The sequence below is a fragment of the Pocillopora verrucosa genome, chromosome 3 (genome assembly GCF_036669915.1).
Source record: "Pocillopora verrucosa isolate sample1 chromosome 3, ASM3666991v2, whole genome shotgun sequence".
NCBI classification, from domain to species: Eukaryota; Metazoa; Cnidaria; class Anthozoa; order Scleractinia; family Pocilloporidae; genus Pocillopora; species Pocillopora verrucosa.
Window position 1 is genome coordinate 15955909 of NC_089314.1, and position 22252 is coordinate 15978160.

The window sequence follows — 22252 nt, forward strand, 5'->3', positions numbered from 1 at the left end:
CCTCCGGGAAAAGCTTTAAATTTAGTTGCTTTATTCGTAGAGTTCATGTTCTTTTAGAGGAAGATTAGTCACTATTATGTATTCTTTTTAATACCGTGAATGTTCGAATGAACGTCAGCGTCTTCGAAGCTGTGCTCTAGTTCTAGAAGGAGCCAATAGGTTAATAAATGAATGGGGTGTATGGCTCTTCTCTATCGATCACTTTAAGTATTCTTACGGGACAGATGGTCTTTCTAGACCTTAATACCATGGTGCAAGTCAGATCATGGTGCAAATTTCAAACTTTAAATAGAAAAATATCTTAGAGTGTAGAATTCTACTCAGTAAGAAAGGATCTCGAAAATCTAGGAGAGCGATGGAGGATTTTAAGTAGAAAGGTAAAATTACATGAACCCACCAGTGGCGACTGTGGAAGGGAATCACAAGTAATGTTAGCGCGCACAGTGGTGTGTTTCTGTTGAGATATTTCCTATTTTTGTTTATTGTTCCCTTGTCACTCGGAGAAATAGCGTACGAAATTGACATGTTTCGATGGAAGCTGAAAAATTATTAGTATCTGGTCTGTTACTGAGTTTCTATTAGTAGAGCTAATATGTGATCGCAGTGGGATAGTTTTCCATATTGTTCCTGTCAATGAGTTAAACAAGATAATTAGCAAAGAGCCCTGTATAGAGGGTCCAACCGTTAGCCGTAAAACGGCCAAAATATTTAGCCGTTAGACGTAAAAATTGACAAATTTTGACCGTTAGTCGTAAAAAAAGTTAACCGTAAAAATATCTCTGGTGGAAACAATGGAAAGGTGTTAACCATTAGCCGGAAATTGGCCAAAATTTTAACCGATAGCCGTAAAAGCCATAACCCCATTGAGACCCTCGGTATACAATAGACCATTTCGGAGTTCATGTAATCCTCATAATCAAGACGAGGGTTATCGGCCAATCTTTGTAATGGATAGTCTCACTTTCACAACAAGGTTTTAGATGAAGTCTTAATTAGAAAGTTAGGATTTTATGGACAAAAAGAAATTCAGCATCTCTCAAAGTGCCCTAATTCAGTCATGATAGCATGCGAGAGTTGTTTTTTCGAAACAAAAAGAGAGCATAACTTTCAAAAGAACGAAAATATCGCATTACTTCACCTTAAGAGAGAGGAAAAAAACTTTGTTTATCTTAACTCATACAGGTTTTTTTCATTGGTCTATTGTCTCTATTGTCTAAATACTTCGAAGCAAAAATAAAATGCATCAGTCCCACGCCCACAGTTGTCTCTTTGCAGCCGTTGTTTGGTCTCGTCACACAACATGTCTTCTCCCGAAGGGAGTTACTACATCACGGGCGACGAGCGGGGATAGAAAAAACGACCCAAATATGAGCGGTCAGCGGTGAAACAGCTTTTATACTTCATATAGAGACATATAATTTGTTGTTCCAGAGACAATCGTGTTGTAAAGCCGCAATGTTAACAGTTTACTTCACAGTTTAAGCAATTTTTCAAAAGTGTTGATTGAACTCATATCTTTTACTGCTTTAATAAACAATGGAGGCTTCGGAGAGGGAGTCAGTGGCATTTGGAAAGGCACCAAGAATAATTATATATATGGTTTGTAGCTAGCTTCGTGACGTGCGTGACGAAAAAAAAGTATCATGATTTCTGGTTGTCAAAAATGTCAATCAAATTTGGCAGGAACTTGCCATGGATGAAGACCAAAAGCCAACAATGTTAAGAGATTTAGAGATCGACTTTTTGAAAGAACATCTCAATGGCTTTTCTGTTGAAGGCAATTATTGTTTTGGATATTTCGAGGGAAACAGAGCAGAGATGGATGATCTTTTAGTTTCATTTCAGGCATTGAACTCCACGTGTTATGTACTTACAGAAAGCCATTCAAAAGAGAAAAACCACAACAGATTTTCTCAAACAGGTATATAATCTCTCAGTGTTTTAAAGTGCACAGATCCCGGTTTCCTATCCTGACTCTCCTAATTCAGGGATAATTTAATTGAGAAGAATCGCCGTCTTTCAGAGTTTATGGTAAATTTCTCCAAAGGCAGTCTTACGCGATTTGCGAGAAGCTGCGTCTGAACTACCTATTTATATTTCATTGATTGAAAGGGTCATAGACAGGCCTACACAGACTCCCCTGTGTGGTTTTACGTTTGCGACGCAAAAGCCTTTAATTAAAGCTTCGCTCTGACGAGTATGTCTTTGAGCGATTTACCTCTTTTGTATGATATAATCGGAGGCGTTTTGTAAATTGTTTTCAGCAGTGGCTGATTTTGGATGAGGTTCCATTCTTGCATCAGTATTTGTTTTAAATTTTTAACCCCTGGGTGGTATGCTGTCACAAAAGGCAATATTTTGCCTGTAGTTTTTTTGGTTTGTTTTTTGTTTGTTTGTATTGAAGCGAATTAGGGCAAGTCTTTTGTTGTAAGTGTCTCTCCAGTTTTAAAATGGAGGTTTCAGTTTTTTGCTTCTTGAACTGGATAGCGCTGATGGTGTCTTCATGTTTCCTCTTCCTTGGCTGCCGCGTGGATCGGCTATTCCTCGGAAGGTTTTCTTTTTGATGGCTTCTCTTCATACAACTTTCCTCCATGAAATGCTCTCCTTTTTCATTTTTTCAAAGGTTATCGAAGCAGTTCTGTGGCGCCTGACCTTAATCCACAGAGATATTTTTGTAGCAGACACAACTATGGCTGAAATGGTAAAGCGACATTCCAGCACTCGCTTGCTTTGGTCAGGAGAGAACTTTACCCAGATTTCTAAAATATTTATACCCATGAACAAGTCTGGAAATCACTGGACACTTCTGGTTAGGACCTTACGATAATAATCTTTTTGAATAACGCACTTAAATCAAGAACCTTTTAACTGGACTTTGCATTATAAATAAATCTTTAAGCGCTCTCTTGCTTATGTTTTAAAGGTTCTGGATCGAAAGTAGAAAACCAGATATTATTTCGATACCATGAATGGGCGTGTACACACCATTTTGAGCACCTCAGTTCCTAAGAGCAAACTGATAGAACTGATCGATGACATCAGGTGAAATATTTTCAACTCAATGTTTTCCTTTTTATTTTGATGCATGCAGACAAAACATACTTATGTAATTGCTGTATTTTGTTTGACTCTGCAGTGCCGTTGCTGATCTCAAAACGGGATGGAATTGCAAGTCATGGCTATGTGTTGAACCACTACATTACACACAGACCGATAGCTATAACTGTGGTGTGATTGTATGTCTTGTGAGTAGCATAATCACTTGCTAAAGCTCACTTTAATAGGACTGCTTCCTGGTTTCGAATGTATTAAATTTATCTTTGTTTGTTTTAAGTTTGCTCGGTGTTTGTGTGAGGGGTTGGATATCAATGGAAGTTACGATGTGGACATGGAAAGGGAAAGAATAACGTCTGTCATATTTGGCTCGTGTTATGATGACCTTGATTGGTAAGTTTTGATGGTGTCAAATACCATTGTTTCTTAAACGCCGCAACACTCTCTTTGACGTCCCATATCTTTTGTTCAATTATAAGAGAAATACCACGGTCTGTAAGATTTGCAAAGACGACGATGGAGAGGATTGGCTTGGGTGCGATAGCTGCGGCCAGTTTTTCCATGCAAGTTGTCTGGATGTGCCTTTCGCGGAGACGCTTACGCAACATTTCACCTGCCCTTAGGGTGGCTTCTTGTCAGCACAAGTAGAGTTTAAATTTTAAAGCTGACTATAACAACGAACCAGATGATGAACTTAATGTCATGTACAGACCTTAATTTGCAAGATAAGAAATACAGTCCTTGATAGTCAATTAAGATAGATTTTCACGAGCGTCAATGGTGCAGAATCGTAACTTAATGGAGCCAAAAGTGGACAACATCCCAGAATTCAAACTTTGTGATTTTTTTCTCGGCTTAAACGCTAAGTCAGTTGTTCAATTGAATAGGAAGAAAAACATTTCGAACGGAAAACAGCATTATTTACAAGGTCTCCTAAACGAGTGGTCTTGATTGTAAATATTTAAGGAATGGTAAATACATTAGCCTTAACATGGCTGTTTCTCGAAGCTCAGTGTTTTCCTACTTGCCTTTTTTCCACGTGAATTGGGGGCGATTGAATAGATATAATATGCAGTAAAAGAACTTCAGCTGATAGAAATTTTAAATTTCTCATCTTAGGCTGTGGATACAAAATTCAAGTGAAAAGGAAGCCAACTGTGATTCAATGCTTTGAACAAGTCAAGATACGTTTTTTTCGTCACACAACAAGTTAAAAAACGTGAATATCATTCTTCTTGATGCCTTTCCCGGTGTCACCAATGCCTTTCCCGATACCTCCGTTGGTTAATAGAGCATTAAAAGTATTGTTCCAGTTAAAGCTTGAGGAAAATTGCTTAACTTTTTAAGTAGCGAAGTGTAACTTGGTAACATTTCGGCTTTACAACACGGTTGTTTTCTGCAACTACAAAACGCACATTTAATTCTTCTTGGTACCTTTCGGATGTCACCGATGCCTTCATTGTTTATTAAAGCAGTAAAAGATATATGTACAATCAACACTTTTGAATTGCTTAACATTTTATTTAGCGAAGTAAACTGTTTACACTTCGGCTTTACAACACGATTGTTTCCTGATACTACAAATGATCTGTCTATATATGAAATATGAAAGTTGTTTCACCGCTGACCGCTCATATTTGGGTCGTTTTTTCTATCCCCGCTCGTCGCCCGTGATGTAGTAACTCTCCGTTGGAGAGAAAGCGCGTTGCGTGACGAGACCAAATGACGAATGCGAAAAGGACTGCGCTTGCTGTCATGCGAGACGACAAAGCTTCCTAGGAGCCACAAAAAATCGTCCATAGTTAATTTTAATCAGACACTTATCTGGAGACAGTGCCGAACAAACCAATCCAGAAAAATATAACCGACTCACTCAACAAATCATGAATCTTGGAACACAGCTTGCCGTTGAAGAACTGCTCAAGTCAAAAGTTTTGGTGAAATTCGTCAACGCCTCAAGCAACATCTGATTCAAAATTCTTCCACTCACTCTCGTCGTGAAGGAACAGTAATCACGATCGTGCTACAGTGTATAGAACTCCATATACATATATGTACGTATATACATATATATATATAATTATATATATATTTATATAGTTCTATGTAAATATATATAATAACTGCAGACAGTAGTGTTTCGGCCTTCTGGGCCTCATCAGTGCACTGCTATTCCTACATGGGCCATAAGGCCCTGTAGCCACCCCAAGTGATCTTACACATGTGGGATCATCTAAGCCATGCCAGAGTGCTCAAACTAGAGAAACTAGTGAGCATGCGCATACATATATATATATATATATATATATATAACTAACTGCAGACAGTACTGTTTCGGCCTTCTGGGCCTCATCAGTGCAGTGCTGATGCTAGGATGGAGGTAAGGCTATATAGCCACCCCAAGTGATCTCACACGTGTGGTATCATCTAAGCCATGCCAGAGTGCTCAAACTAGATAAACTAGTGAGCATGCATATATATATATATATATATATATATATCAACGCCTTGGTAAATTACACCGCATGACTCTGAACTTGCGCTTTTTTTCAACATGTAGCTCTTCTCTTTCCTCATTTGTGTGGCCAAATTATTTACTGATCTTGTAAACAGGAGTTTGTTGGTGAATGTTGCCATCATTAGTCATACTGGCGGGCTACACAATCAATCTTTCAACGAAAGTGCTGTATTTACTTCACAAGGATAACTATAAAACAATTAGTATACACACTCTCACTTCTCACCCCTTCACTCGACTGGGTTTCTCCAAGTGGTCTTTGGTCTCCCTCTCGCCCCTCAACCTTCTAGTGTTCACCCCAATGCTGTAAAACAGACGTTCACACTCTTTCTCCTGAGTACGTGTCCTGGCCAGTTCCACCATCTTTGCACCTCGCAGCTTATTTTATTCATCTCAGCTATTTCAACAACTCTCTTTCTCTCTTGAAGATGTCACTTTCGACAGTCCTTCTTTTTTGGAGATGGATTGTCGAAAGAGAAAGAGAGGCGAGGCGGGGTGGAAGAGCTGGAATGTGGCCAAGGCGGTGGCACGCAACAGGGGGCGTTGAACGGACAATGTGACGGCCTTATGCGCCTACTGGCGTAATGAGCGATGATGATGATGATAATGATGATGATGATGATGAAACAATACCTTTTGAACATCTCATTACTCAAACAAAATATTTACAGGGCCTTGGAATCTTCAGATTGGCGCTAGGCCTCGCTTGAAGTCCGAAAATTCGGTTTTCACTTTATGGCCCCAATTCGTACCGCTTCCGAGAAACGTAGTGTTGTTGACTCGGAAGCTTATTTTGTCGCTTTTAAGACTCGTGATGTCCATTATTTTTGAGCAGACTCAAATAACTCCGACGTTTTAACTTGGCACAACCCGCACCAAAGATCCAGATCGTGAAATTTTTAGCCTGTTTGTGCTGTCGAGATATTTTTAGCTGTATTGTGTGACATTTACTAAGATAAGTGATTAGCGTTATGTGATCTCTTTTCTTGTGATTTCAATGTAAACAATAGAACCAATTAATCAGCCCATATATCGTCGTTGTCTAGGATTTAGGGTGTGTCGCACGTCAGTGATAAAAGGAAACCGGCTAAAAAATATTATCTTCTTCTATCAATAAATCGGGACGTGATCAGTGAATAGGGAAAAATAAACCGTGAAGTTTGCGCAAAACAGCTTGGTGTTTGGCACTCGCAACACAGTGGCACCTCCGACGGGACACAGGAAACCGTTTTATTGGCCAGTAAGCCGAAATGGAGATGCTCAAAGCAGACATTGGAGGTAAACGTAAACTTCTTGTATTTACATTGGGTAAAACACAAGACATACTAGAGTCGGGTAATGTGCTCGCAATCAACCTTCATCGCGAGGCGCTGAGTACCATAGTGAACCAAATCGATATCCTAAAGCTTCAAGTTGTCGAAGAAAGGTGGGCGATTCCGAAGACGATATCACGAAGTGGAGTACAGAAATTGAAGACCAGGTCGCTCAAGTTGACATCAAAGCAACGCATAAAAATGAACACTTGGCTAGCCTTAAATCAGAAGAAGATTTCAAGAAACCGATTTGAACGCGCTGAGCGTGAGCAAAAACTAGAATATCAGCGGAAAATAGAAGAATCCAAGAAGGATCACGCAACGAAGTCAAGTGAAGCTAAAGCCAGCCCCACCAGCGAGGGAGCGCGCACTAAGCTACCCAAGCAAACTATTACAAAATTCAATGGTTCCCATACGGATTGGCTCCGTTTTTGGAACATTTACGAAGCTGGAATCGATAAATGTAGCGACATGGAGGTGGTAATTAGATTCGCTTATCTTAAAGATCTTTTAGAACCCAGAGTCAGAGCGGGAATAGATGGTCTCCTGTTCTCGAGCGAGGGGTACGAACGGGCGAAGAACATACTGAGGAACAAGTATGAGAAAACGTCTGAAATAGTGAATGCATAGGTCCAAAGTATAATGGGATTACCAGTAATCAGTGGGGCGAACCCAACTAAGATCCATCAATTCTATGAAGCGCTCTCGTTCAATGTTCACGCTCTCGAGACGCTGGGCAAACTTAAAGAAGTAAATGGCTATGTTAGGATGTCAATCGACAAATTACCCGGGATCAGAGGAGACTTGGTCAGAACAGACGAAAACTGGAAAGAATGGGACTTTCCGAAATTCGTTTACGCCCTCCAGGGATGGACGGAAAGAAATCTTGTAACCACCGGATCAAGTGACAAGTCCTGGCATGACTCGAATGCCTTTAACACTCAATTAGGCGAAGCGCGTCCTCGTGGATGTGCTTACTGCGACAGCACTGATCACAAGCCGCACGAATGCACTTAAGTTGCCGATCCAAGCAAAAGAAGGAAGATTTCCTTGAGAAAACGCTCCTGCTTTAACTGTGCCGGAGATGACCACAGGGCGACGGAATGCAAGAGCAGAAAAACGTGTTTGTTTTGGAAAAGAAGACACCACACCTCCATCTGTGACAGAGGAAACGTAGACAACTCGATGACAGCTACGCAAATTGGCGGTGGTCCTGTGGTATACCCGGTGGTTGTCGTGGAAGTTGCAGGGATGAAATGTCGTGCCCTTCTAGATTCTGGCGCAGGAAGTTCGTACGCTTCTGCAGCACTGCTTGAGAGAATTGGTGCAAAACCTCATCATTCTGGGTTGCGCAAGATTGAGATGATGCTGGGCGCGAGCAGTCGGGTGATGGAAGTTTATCGGGTCAAACTTAACTCAGTGAAGGGAAACTTTGAGATGGAAGTAGAAGTCACTAAAGTAGAGAAACCGCACCTCATAATGATAGACAACCCTCGCTACAAGAAGCTCGTAGAGAAACACCCTCATCTAAAGGGCATGATCATGGATGACAACGACGAGAGACCCCGCCTACCTGTGCACATCATCCTAGGACACAGTGAATGCCCCAGAATCAGCACCGCCGAACCTCAGCGTGTGGAAAGAGAATGGGACCCTGTAGCAAGTTACACAAAGAAATCGACACCACCAGTATGCTCCTCACACAAACGTCGAGAGTTGACTATGAAGAACTTTTTAAGCTAGATGTTCTCAGGTTGGCAGAATCGTCTTCAGGGGATCAGGGTGTGGTCTTCGATGAGTTTAAGGAACAACTACGGAGGTGCGAAGAAGGGTGGTACGAAACCGGTCTCCCGTGGAAGGGAAATCATTCTCCCTTGCCAAACAACAAGGAAGGAAGCCTACGCAGACTCGCTAGCCTTGTGCGGAAACTTGAGAGGAATGGGTCCATCGATGATTACCACGCTATGATCCAGGAGCAGTTGGCCGAGGGAATAGTTGAGCGCGCCCCAAACTCTGTCGAAGGACGGGAATTCTATATTCCACACAAAGGAGTCTTGCGCGAAACCGCTGAAAGCACTGAGCTGAGAATAGTATATGACGCCTCCGCAAGGGCCTGGGACGGTGCGCCATCTCTTAAAGAATGTCTTAACACTCGTCCGCCGCTACAAAACCAACTATGGAGTGTATTAATTCAAGGACGTTTCAATCTAATTGCCATCACTGGAGATATTAAGAAACCGTTCTAGCAAGTCAGAATCCGACCAGAAGAAAGAGACGCTCTCAGGTTCCACTGGTTAAAGAACATCAAGACCATCAGAGACACTCCACTTTACAAGAGCTCTGTTCGGTTTGGGTCCCTCACCCTTCTTGTTAGGAGGGGTCATTGAGCGGTATTTGGATACCTGGAGTTCCAAGCAGCCTGAAATAGTACGCAAGATAAAGCAGGATATGTAGGTGAATGACCTGATAAGTGGAGGGACGACAGTACCCAAAGTAAGAGAGATAAAAAATGCAGCCACAGAGATTTTTGCTGACGCCGCTTTCGAACTCCATAAATGTCATTCAAACGTTACTGAGTTGGAATCCACCGAAACCGATCAGACTGCAGACCAGACGTTTGCAAAACAGCAACTGGGAATCTCGTCAAGGGGAGAGAGCTCACTGCTAGGCCTAAAGTGGGATAAGCTGAAAGACTTCTTAAGCGTTACCGTGCCGACTGAGAAAGCCGACAACATCAAGAGGGGAATATTGGCTAAAATAGCGAGGATTTATGATCCACTCGGAGCGGCGTCTCCCCTCACACTATGTGGAAAGCTACTATATCATGACGCATGCAACCTTAGAATCGGTTGGGATGAACAATTGCCTTCTGAACTAGCCGTCAAGTGGGCCAAATGGGAATCAAGATCTTCTGAGAAAATCACATTCATGAGAGCCCTGGTTCAGTATCAGGAACCAATCAACAGTATATCCTTACATGTCTTTGGAGATGCAAGTGGTGTGGGCGTGGCAGCAGCAGCGTTCACTGTCGTGTCGCATTCATCAGGTGTCACCTAAGGCATCGTGGCAGCTAAAGCTCGATTGGCCAAACAAGGCCTCACCATACCACGCCTGGAGTTGGTCGCCTGTCATATGGCAACTAATATGGCCACTAACGTGAGAGAAGCCCTGGAAGGATATCCGGTCGACCAAGTTAACTGTTGGTCAGACAGTACAGTTGCGCTCCACTGGATAAGAGGAGAAGGGGAATACAAGCAGTTTGTGCACAACCGGGTGTGCAAAATTCGAGATAAGAATTGGATAACATGGAGATATGTGCCCACCAAAGAGAATCCAGCAGACCTTGGGAGTCGGGGAGGGCCTGTGCCACAGGACGGGGACTTTTACTAGCATGGTCCGAGATGGCTCTCACACCCAAGTGCTTGACTAGCGGACATAACCATAACCGCCACTGCTGAAATACTGGCTGAAACAAAGACGGTACGAGAGATATTCAATCTCGCTACTGACCAAGACGTGGATGGATTTGATGCAATACTTAACAAGTATGGTCCTTGGCGCGTGTTGCGCATTGGCAGATATGTCGCGAGATTTGTCCATGACACAAAGCGTCCACCTCGTGAAAGAAAAACAGGGCCACTAACCACCGAAGAACTAAGCATTCAAAGAAGATTCTCGGAGAAGAGAGTGCAGTAGGAAGGCGTGAAATTGAAGGATTATGAAAACGACCGCTCGCAGCTTAGCCTACAGTTAAACAACCAACAACTCCTTGAATGCCGGGGAAGGATACAGAGTGTCTACCCAGTGTATCTCCCAGTATAGCAGTCTACACAGAGAAGTTCGTGGAAGAAGCTCATGAATCTACTCTACACGGAGGGACGCAGTTGACAATGGCGAAAGTACGAGAACTGCACTGGGTCCCGCGCCTAAGACGACTAGTGAAGTGTATCGTAAAAAAATGCCCAGGATACAAACGATTCCAGGCCACAGCCCTTACTATACCACCTCCTGAACTGCTACCGCGAGATCTAACCAAAGGATCCACTCTCTTTCAAGTTGTGGGGGTCGGCTATGCTGGCCAAGTTAAGTATAAAGCCACTGAAAGACGCGAAGGAAAAGCCTGCCTTATTCTGTATGCCTGCAGTCTGACAAGGGCACTGTACCTCGACCTGCCGAGGTACAGTGCAGACCGGTGAAATCCTTCTGAGTCTAAAAGGATCAATAACAAGGCGTGGCAGACCAAGTGCGATCTATTCAGACAACGGCAATACTTTCATTGGAGCCGCAGCTTGGATTAAGCAAGTGCAGAACGACAAGAAGCTAAATGATTTCCTTGCACGTCACTAAATCACGTGGAAGCTTAACCTAAGCCGAGCCCACTGGTGGGAGGCCAGTTCGAGCGCATGATATGGCTGGTCGAAACAGCAGTGTGGAAAACTATCGGCAACGCCTGTCTAACCTTTGAGGAGCTGAAAGAAGTCTTTCTAGATGTAGAAATAGCCTTGAATGGTCGCCCATTGTCCTTGGTTGAAGACGACGCACAATTACCAGTCTTGACACCGAATTCCATGCTCTTCAGCCAACCAAATATTCTAGCTGAGATGGAGGTACACTATGAAGAGAACCCACAACTTAGACGGCGAGCGAAATACCTGAGAAAATGCAAAGATGTGATTTGGAACCGCTGGACGAAAGAGTACCTTCGTGGGCTGCGAGAACGTCACACCGTAAAATATAAAGACTTCCTTTGTGGAGTTGAGAAGGGAGATGTGTGCGTTATCAAAGACGACAACAAAGACAGAAATAAGTGGAAGCTTGAGATAGTGGAAGAGCTGGTTGCGGGACGTGACGGGGTCGTGAGAGCTGTGAAGCTTCGAGCAGGCAAGAGCTATCTGGAGAGAGCAGTGCAGTAATTGTACCCACTGGAGCTGTCCTGTGACAAGCCTCGGCAAGTGCTGAAACCTCTACTGAATCCTGAAGCGCTTGCCTTCAGACAAAAGCGGGATGCCACAGTCGCAGCCAGACTACGAGTCCAAAATATTGCTGAACGTGACCAAGACGACTAAGAAACATTGTTTATTTGAAGACTTAATTCGACTGTTAAGAAAGAGGAACATTAACTGATGATTTGAACACTGATTTCCGTCTACTAGGTTTCAATCAGAAGAAATTTAACAACTTTACTCGAATTGTATTTGCTCCCGTGACGGAAGCAAATAGGGGAGTGTGTCGAGATATTTTTAGCTGTATAGTGTGACATTCACTACGATAAGTGATTAGCGTTATGTGATCTCTTTTCTTGTGATTTCAATGTAGACAATAGAACCAATTAATCAGCCCATACATCATCGTTGTCTAGGATTTAGGGTGTGTTGTACGTCAGTGATAAAAGAAAACCGGCTAAAGAATATTATCTTCTTCTATCAATAAATCGGGACGTGATCAGTGAATAAGGAAAAATAAACCGTGAAGTTTGCGAAGAACAGCCTGGTGTTTGGCATTCGCAACAGTACAACTCCTCGCTGTAATCCGCACTTACAAGACAAGCCAACTGTAGGAAAGCCGCCGTTTGAATTTTAAGCAACAAAGATAAACGAATAACTAGATAAAATACGATCTTCGACAACGTATTACAAAATACGAAATAGCCGCTTCCTGAGGCTTATGTAACTACTGTAAGCTATGGCACAGTAAAACACGTGACAAGCGCTCTGTTCGCCGTGACAAACCCAGGAATAAATTTCTTAGGCGATGACATGGAGTGGTTTACACTTTGTTTCAGCCACACAAAAACCGAGTAAGCACTCTCGGAGGATAAAAGAACCCTCTAGGTGCTTGTTGGAGCACTGCAACTGAGGAAAATAATACTTTATTTTTCCATCAATATAATTATTTATTCATCGCAAGGTTTTCGATCACTTATGGTAGATTGAGCTTTACCATGAAGCCTCAAAACTAGGAAAAGTTATATAAGCTGTAAAAAACTTATGAAGCAAAAATTTCAGAACGATCTGAACAAAAACCATAGGACTACAAAGATCTCAACGGAGAAGCCAAAAAAGCAAGTTGTCAAAAGTAAAATTTTATGGGTGCCTTTGAGGTATTTGGTTGAGCCTTTCTTCATCAAGTTCACAGTCCATCAAGAGCTGGTCGACAAGATTCGTCGACACTAATGTAGTTATCATACGGAGGAACCTCCTTTTTGCCCTCAGCGACCTTAAAAAAGAGATAATTTGATGAAAATTAACAATAAATGCTAAATTCCTTCATTGCTACATGAATGTTTATAAAGCGGTAACATAAAAACCATAACTATAATCACGTTTTCTGTCATATAGCTAATATGGCTGGGAAAGCCACGGGTGCGACTTGAAAATTGCCCTTGGATGCTATGTTCAAATAAACTCGTCTCTTATAATCTTCACGTAAACGGTTTGACTTAACATGAAAGAAATGTTTTGAAAGTCAGTTCGCCCAGAGAAACTCGGGGTAACGGTTATAATGCAAAAAGGGACTTACAAACTCCTTTGTAAATTTGCTCTTGCTAACCTTTTCCATTTTTTCCATGGCAGTGATCAAGTTTCCTCCCACAATTTTACTGGCCTCTGCGTTGCTGTATCCTCGCCGGAGGAGTTCTTCTACTAGTTTAGGATAAGTTGAAACATCCTCCAATCCTGTCGGAACTCTGAAGTCAGTAAATGAACATAATAAGAGCTTCAAGTGTGGTTAAAAAGAATTAAAGCTTAAAGCGAGCCTGGACGATAACTTCATGTGTCTCCTTTCAAATTCCCCTTTCTGGACACCTATCAAAAATTTGCGTAAATAACTGAGTACTTGAAGGTCTCAGGTTAGTAAAAACCCATAGTTTTAGTCTTAGAGGAGCGATTCATCAACTTTTCGAGTAATGATTCTTCCAGTATCCCGCTTGGGTTGTCATTGCGGTTAAAAAATAAAAAGTGCGGCCTTAAGCTTGACTGAGATAAATCGCACATAGAAGTGTACCAATTAATCTTGATAAACAGCTACAGACCTTGGTACGCCATCATAATCACCACCGAGACCAACATGATCAATTCCTGCGACTTCCTTGATGTGATCGATATGATCTGAAAATATCCGAAAGCATACCGATTAAAACAGTGTCTTATTTCCTTTGATTCAATTCTGACCACAAAACTCGAATGTGGAGTTAACAATGCGCGAGTAATGAAGCTTACGTTAAAACTCAGGCTGACATTTCTACTAAATGGAAATGAAATCGAATGAAATGACTGCGAGATATTATAGATGACGACATAAAAGTCAAGTTGGTTTCTTTCACTCAGTTTTCATCATGTTGTTTTATCAAGCGTTTCGCGTCTAGAAAATGTGTGCACAGATCGAGTGAGTCCCATTTCTTCCCTGGCCTTAATCAGCTTCACCAGAATTTGGAAACAACTGAATCCCATTATTTAACGCATATCAATACCTGCAACATCACTGAGAGTCGCATCTTTTCTGCAAGTGACATAATCGTTGTAAAAGTTCACCATAACTACTCCACCATTCCTGGGCTGTAACGGAAGCACTGTTATCATTATTATCATATTTACTATGAGCTAGTACATAATGGGAATGTTATGAAACCAACGAACTAACGAACGACTGAATAATTATTTTTTAAACATGGTATGTTGCAGCCAAAAAATGCAAAATAAGACCATAATGGCAGTGACGTTTGATCTCATTTTACTATTACGTGTAAAAACAATGATGAAAAAGTAAGTCCTTAAGGTAGCATATTTTCCGGTCTCCTTAGCCCTCTATAGCGTGACTCAGGTAACGAAATAACCACCGGGCATAGTTAACGAATCACTAGGCGAGAGAACGAATACAACAGAGAGTATGAAAAGACAAATAAAGAAACAAAAGAACGTGTAGATAAATGAACAAATAAGGAATAAATGTTCTCACAAGTTTTTCTAGGACATCATCAGGAACGTTCCTCGGGTTTTTGCAAAGTGCATAGGCGGAGGAGTGACTGAAAATAACTGAAACAGGTGTTTACGAATTACTTGAGGTTGTATGATGATGAATGATTACAATAATTCATCCAACTAAGGCGGTCATCGCATATAATACATTTTTAGGGGGGAATGGGGAGGGAGAGGAAATCACACTAATTTTTTACTCGTATTATGTCTGAAAGCAATTTCCGAGTTGATAAAGGGAGTAAGGTTCAAAAGAATTTGTGGTACTGCGTCGGTGGGAGAGTATAACAAGGTAATTTTGTATTATTATCCGAGTTAATAACGTTAGTTGGCCACTGTTAAGAGTTTCGAGCGTTAGCCCTTTGTCATTAGATCTTACAAAGGGCTGACGCTCGAAACGTCAGCTTTCAAACTCTTAACGGAGGCCAATTAACGTTATCAACTCAGATGATAATACAGACCAAATTACCTTGATTTTTGACTTGATGTTATGACCCCAAAATTGACTCCTTCCTTCAATTCCTGTTAAAGTTACTTCCCACCTTCAGAGGCCGAAAAAAATAGTTGTTTCTTTTATTTGATTACACTGAATACAAATATTTAACAAACGTTTCCATAAAAAAAAAGTTAATTCATCAGGAAGGTGTCATAATCTCGTACAGGGGCGAATACCCTGGCGGAATTTTCGCGGCAACCGCTTAACTTGGGCCTCGTTTTTCATGTTATTTGTATATTTTGTTTACATCGCGCACTTGACAAAATACACACGTGGAAGCTCTTCGCCTATGGAAAAATCTTTGCCCACGGAAAAATCAAAAGCGGAAGAAAGTCCTTAGTCCATTTAAGCAGCACGCCTCGTAATTTTTAGCCACTCCCAACTTCCGATGTCGATATCTAAACAACCAACCAGAATATTGAAAAAGCCCGACACACTATCATCGACTGATGCCTTGTGAATAAGAATGCGCAGCCATTTTGCTCGTGCTGCGGCATCCGATACCCGATAAATTCAATAGAAGAACCCTAGGTCGTTTCACGCCTTACTGGCTCCTGACACTTCCTAAAAAGAAAACTCGCTTTAATTTGATTTTTAACGTAAACTGCAGTTATCAAGCTTTCTTCTGTTATATAGTTTGCTAGGATTTAAGTGAAACAAGCGCGCGTACGAATTTGTTCCCAAAGGACACCTGCGAAGGTGGGAAATAACCTTATCTTTTGGTAAATTCTCTGACTAGCGTTAAAGGCTTTCGCATGTTCAGTTTTTGCGTGGGGCTCAACTGATAGTTGGCCAATAATTTAACAGTCTGCTGAGAAATAACGCGTTTTTAACTGACAGCTCAGATCTGAGATCAGCAGAATTTACTGATGGATAAAAGTTTCCAAATCTGGAGTCGGTTCAGTGGCCTCTGCATTTAACCCCGTCGTCATTCAGTGGCTTAGAGCCACTTTGTTTGTCTTAGTTAGTGATTTCCTCCTCTCCCCAAAATGATTCAGTTTTTTCCGATCCTGTATTTGGTGTTTGGTCAACATTCATTCTGTTGATCTAATTATAATGAACTTCTGTTCTTATTTCCTGTTTACCGCACAATATGTGTAGAAAATCTCGTTTAAAACAGCTACAAATATGAACGTAAAATTTGATTTGCAAAAAATAATCAGGTAATTTATTACAGATTTCGCAAACCATGACTGTTTTCTTTTATACCTGGGGCTTCTGTGATATTAAGAACATCATGCATGACTTTGGCGGAAACATGTGATATGTCGACAAACATCCCAAGCCGATTCATCTCTCTAATCACGTCCTAAAAAATAATCACAAGAAACCCCTTATTGTGTACCTACTATGATACGCCATCCGGATGAAAGCTGATGTATTTCTCTTGCGGTAAAATTGAACTAGCTAAGTATCCAATAGAAGAAAAGATCTCCCTCAGTTGAAAGATCACTAAATACCAGCATACAAGACAGATAAACCAGAAACCAACACAAGACAGAGAAACCGCTCGCAAACAGACTGCCGTGGCTCAAATTTCTATGGCTGCCGTGAGTCGGAATTCGTTCCAGTAGTTGAGTTATCCACAACTTTGACGGGTAAAATTTTCATGCAATATTGGGTTCTCAAGAGAACGAAGACCTGAATTTAAAAAGCGAATTCTTCATTAACCTCACCGCCAGTATTTGTTCACTTTTCCTATCTCGAGGTTCTAGGTGCGGTGCCAACATCAGTTACAGCCTCGAGCTACCGTGATAAACATGCGTAGATTAAATCAAATGGTGGAAGCCTTCAAAAACACCTGGCCGCCATTTTAGTGTATCAAATAAGTTGATAAAATAGAAAAAAGATTAATTGACAATTTATATCTCACTTTTCCGAATTGAGTCAAACCATTATGTTCCGGTTTCTCTGGGCTACATGAGTCGGCCCTGAAAGAAATTATTAATTACTTAGTCTGTTTTCCAATTCTGCATCCTAGAAACTGTTAGACAATATAGTCTGCATAAGTTTCATTCACTCTTGCAGCTAATTTTTCACCATAAAATTCAAACAACTCTTATCATGTTGTCCCAGCTAAGTACGACCACTTCAACAAATCAGCGTCTGAACATCAAACGTGAATAGAAATTCCCTCCTGCTACACACTGAGTTCGCCGCCTTCGTAAAAGAAGACATTCAGGTAGTTATGGTGTACTAAGAGGGTTAGACCATCCCTTCCAGTACTACTAAATTGCTCTTTACATAACCCGGCGCGCAGATAGAGGAGTTAAGAGGTAATAGCGCACTGGCTATCTTTTTAGTTTCGAGTGATTATAAACTGTTATAAAAATTTGTTAATTTAATTTTGATGCTACTTTTCGACATAGGAAAAGTATGTCGGACAAAAATATTCACCAAAAAATAAATATTTCTTTGCCAGCTTCAATAACGACAGGGGATTAAGTTTAGATGATAAAACAAAGGATTATGTTCACAGAAATACCGTAGGTCTAGTACATTCGTTACATGAGGTCACACAACTCTGGTAATATTCACGGTGAAAATTTGCATATTTGAGCGGTCGAACGAAAAAAATTATTTCTCGCAAACTAAAATAAATTTTTACAAAAAAACTCCACCACAATTATTAGAACATATTGGGCTACAAAATATGAAAGTAGGAGGGAAAACAAATTTGGGTGACTTGCCGCTGTTTGTCTGATGAATGCTGACATTAGCTCTTAAGAATGACAAATGAATGATTGTCACGCAACTCACCAAGGAGTGTGACAGCTGTGAGTCAACGTCATGTACCGACCCCCCAATTCATACAGCATCCGAAGGGCATCCAAACTACTATCCATTGCATGACCCCCTTCTACTCCAATCAAAGAGGCGATCTTTCCGGCTTTGTGCGCATCTTTTATGTCCTGCGCAGTGGTGGCCAAAGTAAAAGTACCCGGGTACTTATCAACCATGCGGTGGATGACGTCAATCTGCTCGAGGAACAAGCGTACCGAGTTCTTGTACTGATTGGCACAGGAAACGTACGCTGACCAAAACTGTAAGGAAAGAACGCAATGCATTGGTTAATCAATGGCTGAGTGTCTTCGACTTTTTGTCTTGTTTCTTTTTTTTTTTTATAAAGCAAGGAAAAATTAGATGAAGATCATTCTAAGAGGTAAAGAAATGATACCAAATATCTCCATTTTTCCCGGAAAACATCTTATTTTGTTAACAGTAACCTTAAAGCACTAGCCTACTACTGTTTCCTTCAAATGACGCACTCACTCTTGAAGGAAAAGTGACTTGGAAACGTGTCGAGCTCAGTCCACTTACCTGCGCTCCAACTTTGCCCTTTCTTAACCTTGGGATATCAGTGTGCCATTCTGGGTTGTTCTTGTCTAAAGTCACATTTTCCATTTGATTCATGAAATACTTCCTCAGTTGCCATGGAATATCGTTATGCCTGAAAAAATGAAAAAAAAGCAGTTAAAGGGTCACATGGTTCAAAAGGTTCTTAATCAAAGTGTGGGGTATGTTTGAGTGACAGAATTCCTATAGTACACCACAACTACTTTAATTTTCAGTCGCTTAAATCATACACATGAAAAGATCTTCCTTTCATTCACTCACTCGCGTGGTCTTGGAGGAAGTTCACTCATAGCTGACAATTTTTCGGTCATTATACCGCAAGGGTCGCAGCATGCGCAAAATGCCATGGGAGCCGTATCTTTTTGAACCATTGAAAAAGTTCAGTGTTGTGGATGGGAAGGCAAACATCAAAACAGTTATTAGAGCAGAACTGTTCGAAAATTCATGTCATGTTTATATTCCTTTTTTTTTCCAAGAGGAACGGTTCGTAAAACGAGAGTGCTTCCAATAATTCCCAAGTGAATAATTCCACTAGCTTGTCTGGCAGCTCGACAATAAGGAGTTACCTTCTACCTAATAATGATTGCCTTACCTATCAACAAACTGAAACGGTAAAAATTGTATCGGATGACAAGTTGAGTGCTCGAAATGACAAAAATGTAATTGTATTTCATTATTCTTTTACGTATATTCTTTTACGTATATATCAATCATCTCAAACCGTGGAATGCGATAAAACCATCTGGTCTGGTTAATGTTCGTGTCCTCCGTTGTGTGGTGCTAATTTAGGCCCGGGTCGCACTAGAGCTTTTTTTGTTTGTTTACCAAAAATCTGTTAACAAGTAGCGTAAGATAGTGCAACCCCCAATTTGAAAAGCTTGGCGTATCGCCAAAACTTCGCCAATCTTCACAGGAGCCGATGTTCAGCCTCGGAGGCTTCCAAATTTTGGCAAACAAACAATCTTTTTTTTTAAACCATTTAGTTGTCATCGTATCCAAGACACGTCTAGATAAAATTTAAGCGGGAAAAATACACTTTAATCCGCTAGCGTAGTTTGCTACGCGCGATGGCTTGACATAACAGTTTTTTTCACTGGCGGCAATTTGGAGAACAATCAGCTTCAACGAGTACTTCTCCTTCTATTGGAGTTATCGAGGCCAACACAAGTGGTGCAAGCTGCAACCAAAAATATCAGCAGGAAAAAAAGAAATGAATTGCGATACATGAGTAGTACTTGAGTTATCAAATTGAGTCGGTTCAAAAGAGGGCTCTAAAAATCATTTTCCCGTTTATGAGTAATGAGGACGCGCTTAAGAAGTCAGGCTTAATTAATCTATGCCAGAGGAGGGAGGATGCGTGCGTCACTTTCCTTAAGCGGAGTTACTACTCTTCTGACCTACTACGAAATTTAGAACCGCGATGTCAATTTTCAAGACCATATGCTCTTAGGGCAGGAAGAACTGTGTCTGTACCTACCTACTCAAGATCTATTAGATTTGGAAATTTTTGTACTATTAGATATCAGAATCATGTGTAATATACTTAACTGCAATTTAGCTTATTACTTATCGTATTTAATGTTTACACAATATTTAATATTTATATTTAATTGATATCTAAAATAGTTCTATGTATGCATAATGTAGAAGTATTTGTAAATTATGACCCGCCTTGTAATTCAGTTTCTACTGCAAGAAGGCTGAATAAACGATCATCATCATCATCATCATCATGGTCCCAATCTCGTTCCATGACTCCGTCGGACGCGAAAAAGACTACGACCAAGGACGGTTTAAAAGCGAGCACTATTTAGCGAGGTCTTCGTCTTCTACTTCTAAAAGCTGGAACTAGCTGCATAGAAGCCTGCTGATAATGTATCAACAATGTGAAAAACGCTACGCAACTTGTACGTAGAATGCTAAATTCCACGAAAACCCGAGAGCACAAAGATAATGATTCGACAACGATCTATTCTTGCCCAGCAATTCGAGCGAGAACATTTCTTTACCTTTCAATGAAGGGAGATAGGTTAGTTATTGCCGTATGTGTCAATGAAGTTTTGGTCAGAGGATACTAGTTTAATGCGACCGCAATTTTTGGCGCGCGAAAAATGGAAAATATTTGAATTCGCTCTGGTGCGACCTGGCTCCCCCCAAAAAAATTTATTTGATTTTTGTCAACTCTCAATGAAATATTTCAGCCTCCTTATAGTCACAGACCACTTTCCCTCCCCCCTCAAACCAATATATTCACCCCGTTTCTATTAGTCAAGCAAGTCAAGAAGCGAGCAAGCACAGAAATAAATTAATATTGGAGAAATTGAAAACAGAAAGAGAGGAAGGATTTGAATCAACAGATTTATTAATTTAAGATAATTTTAGACTGACAAGATAGGTCTTCGCTTTCGCAAATCTTTCTTACCGCATAATTCGATAAGAGTACTCTCTCTTGCGAAAGTATGTCCTAACTACCCCTAACAAACTGCTCAATGTTTAAAAATAGAACGTGACAAGTACAAAATATCGAACTGGCGTTCTTCTAAACTGAATTGGCACCGACGTTTACCGGATTCTGCTTTATGGTCGTGAGAATATGCTCATCGGTGAAACACATTTAGAGACAAAATAACATTGTTATATCTGATATTCCCGTCAATTTTTCCCGTTGTGTACCTGCCTCTTTAAACTCAGGTGTTGTTTCTTGATAAGCGGGAAATAACTTAAAATACGTAACTTTATAAGTCGTCTTGAGCGTCGTCTAGAGAGTTTTCTTAGAACATGTCAAAAGAGGGCGTATCAATTTACAACCTGTCTCGACGAGCTGTCGAAAGACAAAGCCAGGCGAGCCTTTACATTGCTTTCTCTGTTTTCCGTAGGAAATGTTCTCGTGACTTTTCTTTCAACTTTGCGCAGAAAACGAAGGGCTCATGATTTTATCTTTGAACGGCTTAATCAAAGGAAACAACCAATAACAGAGATGAGCAGCTTTACGCACTGTGAAACGCGCTTTTCTCTCTTCCCTGCACGCGGCACGCGCGCGCGCTTTGTACTTTGACCGAAATCACATAACTAGTGACAAAGTGTCCCGCATAACTCTGGAGCAATTCCCTTTTGTCCTCCTCCTTCCGAGCTGGTTTCAAAGGTTTTTTATAGCAAAGAATAGATTGAATAGGATTTCTTACCCGTCAACAAGTGGAGTCTCTTCCAACACTTGTGCAGCACGCTGTGTAAGGCTTGATTCATCTCTAGTACTCTTCTTTCCTGTCAACACTGCTATGGGTACGGCAATGGCGATTACAAGAACGACCACGACTACCGTTCCAATAATGATAACTTTCCTATTCATTCTGATGATGGTTAATTTGAAGAGGAATACAGAAGGCTGCAGTGAAGTCGGTCACAAGATAATGACTAGACTAGCTTGCACAAACGTAGTGAGTCAACTATTTATTAATTTATATTTTTCTTCTTAATTTTCACATTTCTCGCGCGTTCATTGGTCGATAGCAATAAAGCACAGTGTAACAACTGACCAGGCTATTGT

At 41.0% G+C, this 22252-nt stretch overlaps 3 protein-coding genes and 1 long non-coding RNA gene across 4 annotated transcripts; 3 read left to right on the forward strand and 1 right to left on the reverse strand.

Moving 5' to 3' along the window:
- Nucleotides 1–2963: 2963 nt before the first annotated feature.
- Nucleotides 2964–3448, forward strand: LOC131778159 (uncharacterized). The gene is made up of 3 exons (XR_010717054.1): nucleotides 2964–3042; nucleotides 3137–3245; nucleotides 3335–3448. It is a non-coding gene; the product is annotated as an uncharacterized lncRNA (long non-coding RNA).
- A 4622-nt stretch (nucleotides 3449–8070) lies between these two features.
- LOC136279600 (uncharacterized) lies at nucleotides 8071–9942 on the forward strand. The gene is made up of 3 exons (XM_066163539.1): nucleotides 8071–8548; nucleotides 8647–9068; nucleotides 9487–9942. The coding sequence occupies exons 1-3, from the start codon at nucleotides 8071–8073 to the stop codon at nucleotides 9940–9942; spliced, it is 1356 nt and encodes a 451-aa protein (XP_066019636.1).
- A 1346-nt stretch (nucleotides 9943–11288) lies between these two features.
- On the forward strand, nucleotides 11289–11798 carry LOC136279601 (uncharacterized). Its single transcript, XM_066163540.1, has one exon. It carries the CDS (start codon nucleotides 11289–11291, stop codon nucleotides 11796–11798), a length of 510 nt encoding a protein of 169 aa, XP_066019637.1.
- Nucleotides 11799–12765: 967 nt separating this feature from the next.
- On the reverse strand, nucleotides 12766–22156 carry LOC131790830 (dipeptidase 1-like). The gene is made up of 10 exons (XM_059108085.2): nucleotides 21891–22156; nucleotides 18673–18802; nucleotides 18112–18395; nucleotides 17225–17282; nucleotides 16561–16660; nucleotides 14839–14915; nucleotides 14354–14438; nucleotides 13916–13991; nucleotides 13435–13570; nucleotides 12766–13101 (listed from the first exon to the last, which is right to left on the reverse strand). The coding sequence occupies exons 1-10, from the start codon at nucleotides 22052–22054 to the stop codon at nucleotides 13015–13017; spliced, it is 1197 nt and encodes a 398-aa protein (XP_058964068.2). The 5' UTR covers nucleotides 22055–22156; the 3' UTR covers nucleotides 12766–13014.
- Between the last annotated feature and the right edge of the window lie 96 nt (nucleotides 22157–22252).

Coding starts and splice junctions, on each gene's coding strand:
- LOC136279601 (XM_066163540.1), top strand. CDS start 11,289: ATGATATGGCTGGTCGAAACAGCAGTGTGGAAAACTATCGGCAACGCC.
- LOC136279600 (XM_066163539.1), top strand. CDS start 8,071: ATGACAGCTACGCAAATTGGCGGTGGTCCTGTGGTATACCCGGTGGTT. Junction 8,549..8,646: donor AGAATGGGACCCTGTAGCAA/GTTACACAAAGA, acceptor TCAGGTTGGCAG/AATCGTCTTCAGGGGATCAG. Junction 9,069..9,486: donor TACAAAACCAACTATGGAGT/GTATTAATTCAA, acceptor GAAACCGATCAG/ACTGCAGACCAGACGTTTGC.
- LOC131790830 (XM_059108085.2), bottom strand. CDS start 22,054: ATGAATAGGAAAGTTATCATTATTGGAACGGTAGTCGTGGTCGTTCTT. Junction 13,571..13,915: donor GATTATGATGGCGTACCAAG/GTCTGTAGCTGT, acceptor TACTGACTTCAG/AGTTCCGACAGGATTGGAGG. Junction 13,102..13,434: donor CCATGGAAAAAATGGAAAAG/GTTAGCAAGAGC, acceptor CTCTTTTTTAAG/GTCGCTGAGGGCAAAAAGGA.